The sequence below is a fragment of the Fragaria vesca genome, unplaced genomic scaffold (genome assembly GCF_000184155.1).
Source record: "Fragaria vesca subsp. vesca unplaced genomic scaffold, FraVesHawaii_1.0 scf0513090, whole genome shotgun sequence".
Lineage (NCBI taxonomy): Eukaryota > Viridiplantae > Streptophyta > Magnoliopsida > Rosales > Rosaceae > Fragaria > Fragaria vesca.
The window spans coordinates 277436-283157 of NW_004443444.1; the positions used below are offsets into that span (position 1 = coordinate 277436).

The window sequence follows — 5722 nt, forward strand, 5'->3', positions numbered from 1 at the left end:
CGGGCGGGGTAGCGGGTTGAAGAGTGGCGGAAGTGTGAATAAGTCAAGCGGGGCCTCTTCTGGGGAAAAATAGCTTGGAGGGTGTAATTGTTGTAGTTAGTTTGTTTTTCTTTTAGTTTAACTGCTTGTTTGTCCTGGGAACAACATTTTTGGTGGCGTGGTTAGCCATGAACAATCTTGCTATTTATGAATTGCCTGGGAGTCCAGGTTGTTATGTTAAGGAATACGTTTGCTTTTTTGTGCATGTGTTCGTTTTGTGTGGAATGTTGAAAAAGATAGAGAAATAATTACTTCATATAGGCCGCTATTGGGCAAGGTGTACATTTGAAATGAGTCGTTACTGGGCTAAAGTACACAAGTAATGAAGTACTAACTACCATGTTGGTGTTGGAGTGTTGATAAGCTAGACAGGGTAGAGGTGGAGGTGGCGAGCATTCCAGGGGCGAGGTAGGACTCGGCCATCAGTGTCACGAAGGTAAAAGGTAGCTGGTCCCGGGGCGTTGACTATCTCCAATGGGCCTTCCCATTTTGCCTTGAGCCCGGTAGGGTGGGGGATAACCTCTTTCATGACCCAATCCTCTACTTTTAGAGGGCGGGAGACAACTGTTTTGTTGTAATGCTTGGCAATTTTTTATTTATTGTTGACATTCTTGAGATGTACTCTGTCCCGGTGCTCCTCGAGAAGGTCCATGTTGAGATGCAGTCCCGCGGTGTTTGTCTCGGGATCATATGCTGTGACACGTTCACTCGGGACCTCCATCTCTACAGGGATCACTGCCTCGGTGCCATAGGATAAGAGGTATGGGGATTCCCCTGTGGCTACTGTTGGAGTAGTACGAAGTGTCCAGAGGACTTCCGGAAGCTTGGCAGCCCATAACCCTTTAGCATCTTCTAGGCGTTTCTTCAGGTTTTGCTTGATGAGCTTGTTTATAGCTTCCACTTGGCCATTGGTTTGGGGGTGTCCTGGGGAGGCATAGAAGATTGTTGTGCCTTGCTCAAAGAGGAATTCTCTGAATGTCTCATTGTCAAATTGTGTCCCATTATCTGTGATGATGGCTTGTGGTACCCCAAACCGGCAGTATAAATTACACCATAGGAAGTTTATCACTTTTTCGGTTGTGATTGTAGCAAGGGGCTCTTCTTCTATCCATTTGGTGTTATAGTCCACCAGGACGATAGCAAATTTGAGTTGTCCCGGGGCTGTGGGTAGCCGCCCTATGAAGTCGAGTCCCCACTGGCTGAAAGGGACTGGGGAAATGATGACAGATAATGGAACTGAGGGACGGCGGGAAAAATCTGCAAATTTGTGGCAGTGAAGGCATGTTTGGACAACTGCCTTTGCATCTTGCTATAATGTTGGCCAATAGTATCCAGCTCTTAGTGCTTTGAACTTGAGGTTCCAAGCCCCCGCATGGTTTCCATATACTCCACTGTGGAGTGATTTCAATACTTTGTGCCCTTCTGCTGTTGGCAAGCACCTTAAAAGGGGACATGACTGTCCACGGCGGTATAGCTTCCCTCCTCTAAGCAAGTAGAGTGAAGCTTTGTGGCGTAATCGATGTGCCTCTTGTGCATTCGAGGGCAGGGTTCCATTAGAAAGGAAGGCCACATATGGGTCCATCCATGAGGGTTGGCTAGGTGTTTCTATGGCAAAGATTTTTGAATAAGCCTTCGAAATACTAGGTTTGTCCAAGATTTCTATGTGCAGATCTGGTGGCGTGGACTCGGGAGGTGCTGTGGCGAGTCTCGCGAGAGCATCTGCCTTGGAGTTCATGGCCCTTGGGATTTGGGTGAGCTTGTAAGATGTGAAGTGTTGTAGGAGGGTGCCAGCTGGACTTTTGTAGGATCCCAGGTTGTTCTGGTTGGCTTTGAAGTCTCCTGCCACTTGATTGACCACAAGTTGAGAATCACTGAATATGTGGATGTGCAGGGCTCCGAGTTCTCGATAGAGCTGAATGCCGGCTATGAGGGCCTCGTATTCAGCTATGTTGTTGGACGCTTTGAATTCAAACCGGAGAGCATATTCATAAGAATGGCCCTCTGGGTCTGTGATTATTATCCTTGCTCCATTGAGCCTGTTGTTAGAGGATCCATCAACGTCGAGTTCCCAAATTTTGTTCCAGGGGGAGGGGGGGACGTCCTGGTCTGGGTCGCTTGGGTTCATGGGGATCAATTCAGCAATGAAATCCACGGCAGCTTGTCCTTTTATGGTTGTTCTTGGTTTGAAGTGTAGGTCAAATTCTCCCAATTCTATTACCCATTTTACCAAGCGCCCTGAAGTTTCAGGTTTTTAGAGTATTTGCCTCAGAGGGTGATTGGTGAGGACATGGATGGTATGTGCCTGGAAGTATTGCCTGAGTTTTCTGGCTGCGGTGATGAGGGCTAGAGCTAATTTTTCAATGTCAGGGTAGCGGGTCTCGGGATCCGTGAACCCTCTGCCGCAGTAGTATACCGAGAGCTCGTTGTCATGATCGTGGCGTGTGAGGGCAGCGCTGATGGCTGTGGCGGAAACAGCCAAGTACAAGTACAGTACTTCTCCCGGGACAAGTTTGGAGAGAAGGGGGACCGCCGCAAGGTAGGCTTTGATATTATTGAAGGCATCATCATGTTCCGGGCCCCATGCCACGTTCTCCTTGTACTGAGCTTTCAGCAATGGAAAGAATGGATTGCATTTGTCTGTGAGGCGGCAGATAAAACGTGCTAAGGCCACCAAACGTCCCGTGAGGCACTAGACTTTGTTCCGAGTTTTTGGGACTGTCATGTCAAGTATGGCTTGTACTTTCTCTAGGTTAACTTCAATGGCTCTTTCACTGACCATGAATCCCAAAAATTTTCCGCCACTAACGGCCAAAATGCACTTTTGAGGGTTGAGCCGCATCCCGTGAGCTAGGAGCTTAGTGAAGACTTTGTCTAAGTTGGCAATGTGGTCGTCAGCTGTCTTGCTTTTGACCAGCATGTCATCTACGTAGACTTCCATGACTTCCCCAATTTCTTCTTCGAACATGGCATTGACCAACCTCTGATAAGTTGCTTCTGCATTCTTAAGGCCAAAGGGCATGACTTCGTAACAATACAGTCCTTTATCCGTGACAAAAGTAGTGTGTTCTTGATCTGTGGGGTGCATTTTGATTTGGTTATATCCCGAGTAGGCATCCAGAAAGCTGAGCATTTTGAAACCGGCTGTGGAATCAACCAGCTGGTCAATCCGTGGCAAAGGGAAACTGTCCATGGGGCAGGCTTTGTTGAGGTTAGTGTAATCAACACACATTCGCCATTTGCCGTTAGGCTTGGGGACCATGACTACATTGGAAACCCATGTTGGGTATGAGACCTCACGTATAAACTTGATTTCTTTTAGCCGCTGGACCTCGGCTTGGATGGCGCGATACTTTTCCGGGTTGAAGGCACTACGTTTTTGCTTGACAGGGGGGGTGGTCTTTAAGTATATTAAGTTTGTGTGTGATAACATCAGGGGAGATGCTTGGCATGTTAGCATAGGACCAGGCAAAAACTGTTTGCTTATCTTGGAGGAATGCAATGAGTTTATGGCGGAGTTCCGGGTTAAGGCTCGTGCCGATGCGGACCTTCCTCTCGGGAGTACTGGGCGACAGGGATACCCATTCTGTGTCTTCTGCTGGGTTAGGTCTCAGGGCTTGCTTCTTGTCTTTTCCTTCAGGGTCATCCCTGGGGTCATCAATGGGTTCCGAGGGGCTAAGTGGCAATATCTCATAGGCCCCACGTCCCTGTTGGATGGCATTAAGATGGCAATGTTCAATGGCAGCCCTATCCCCTTGGATTGTGAGTATGCCTCCCGGAGTGGGCACTTTCATGAGTAGCATGTTACCTGCAATGAAACAATGCAGTCCCCAGAGGATGCCGCGACCCAAGATGAGGTTGTAGGAGAAGGGGCAATCAACTATGACAAAACGTGCTGTTATGGAAGTACGGTAGAGGTTGGCCCCTAGTGACACTGTCAAGCGGTCTGAGCCCAAGGGCTGCACAATCTCTCTTGAGAAGCTGACGAGAGGATCATGGTTGTTATATAACTTAGCTCGGTCATGCCGGAGTCCTCAATAACAATCGGCAAACATGACACTAACCGCGGCGCCTGTGTCCACGAGGGCTCTATGACACCTGTAGTGATCCACTTGGACATTGATTATGAAGGGTTCATTGTGATGGCAACTGATCGTATCTTCCTTCTTGAAAAATGTCACCTAGTCTCATGTTGATGGGGTGGTGGTGACACCCCTTTGCAGTTCAAGAATCTCCAAGTGGTTCGTGCATTGCCTTTCTGCTGAAGGCTGACAAGGAGGGAGTCGCAGGGCGCCACCATGTATGGTTAAGATCTGTCTGTGGACCTCAATGGCGTTGGCTCCTGTGGCGGGAGTGCAGTATTGATGGAGTTGGCCATTACGAATCAAGTGTTCTACGGCATTGCGGAGGCCATGGCACGTCTCAGTGGTGTGGCCGTTGTCATCATGATAAGCACAATATTTGTTCCTTGTTGCTCGCCGGGGTTTTTTGGGATACTTGCTCTTAGGTGGCGGGGGAATGAGATCTTTGTGCCTGGTCCATATATCTTCATATGTAGTGGTTAGGGCTGTGTGGATCTCGTAACGAGGTGGTGGGGAGCGACGTTGTTGTTGTTGGGGGCTCTGCTCCCAAGACCGATAGGGATGGTCCCGTCCCCGCTGCCCACAGTGGCGAAGGTCTGAATTGCGCCCATGGTTGCTGTCACGGTAGTTGCTATGCTGCTTGCTTTTGTCTTGTCCTCGATCATAATGGTCATACTTTTGCTGGGATTGCTGCTTGGGTGGGGCTGGGAGTGCTAATGTGGTAGTTGGGTTGGAATGTCCAAAAGTGGCAAACTCGGCACGCGCCCAGCGGACAGCAAGGTCCATCAAAGCATCATATGACCCTGGAGGGTTCCTGTTAATCTCCATTAGGAAGCTGACGGGAAGCAAAGCTTGGCGAAAAGCTTGTTTAGCGACCCGGGGCTGCAAGTTGTGGCAGCGTGCCGTGGCTGATTGCCACCGGGACAGTAACTCATGGAGGTCTTCCCCTCTTTTTGCTTTATGTGGAACAAGGCATCCACACTGTGGTAGATGCTGGCATGGAGTATGAAGCGATTGAGGAAGCGTTCTGAGAGTTGGTCGAAATTGTCAATGGAGTTGGGAGGCAAGTTATGGAAACAACTAAGTGCTTCATCTGAAAGGGTTTCTTGGAAGGCGTGGCAAGCTATAGCATCTGTGTATTGAGTGGAACTGCAAAACGAGAGGAATGTTTCAAGGTGAAGGTGAAGGTCGCTGGTGCCCTTATATTTGTCTATTTTAAAGGGTTTGGCCTCGGGTGGTCTCTTTTCCACTTGTACTCGTGGCGTAAAGGGGCTTGGGCGATGTCCATAACCCGAGAAGAGAGGTCGCTGACTCCCATGACTCTCAACTCCTTCGATTCGTGAGGCTAGCTGAGTGACCGAATTGCTGAGTTGGAGGAGGAGTTGGGTTTGCATATCGAGGGGCAGAGTAGCAGTGTTGGCAGAGTTGGGATTAGGAATGAGTGGATTAGATGGCTCAGGCTGGTTTATCAAAGGAATGGACTCATTATTGATTGCAGATGGTTGAGGGGCTGGGAGTGGAAAGGATTGGTGGGTGAGTGGATGGGTGACGTAAATGATTTGGTTGGGGCCTACCGGGGCCACAGAACTATTCTGTCCTTGGCT

The 5722-nt window shown here is 49.1% G+C and overlaps 1 protein-coding gene across 1 annotated transcript; it reads right to left on the bottom strand.

Moving 5' to 3' along the window:
• Positions 1-631: 631 nt before the first annotated feature.
• Positions 632-2164, bottom strand: LOC101302897. Its single transcript, XM_004309816.1, has 2 exons — positions 1451-2164; positions 632-1348 (listed from the first exon to the last, which is right to left on the bottom strand). Exons 1-2 carry the CDS (start codon positions 2162-2164, stop codon positions 632-634), a joined length of 1431 nt encoding a protein of 476 aa, XP_004309864.1.
• Between the last annotated feature and the right edge of the window lie 3558 nt (positions 2165-5722).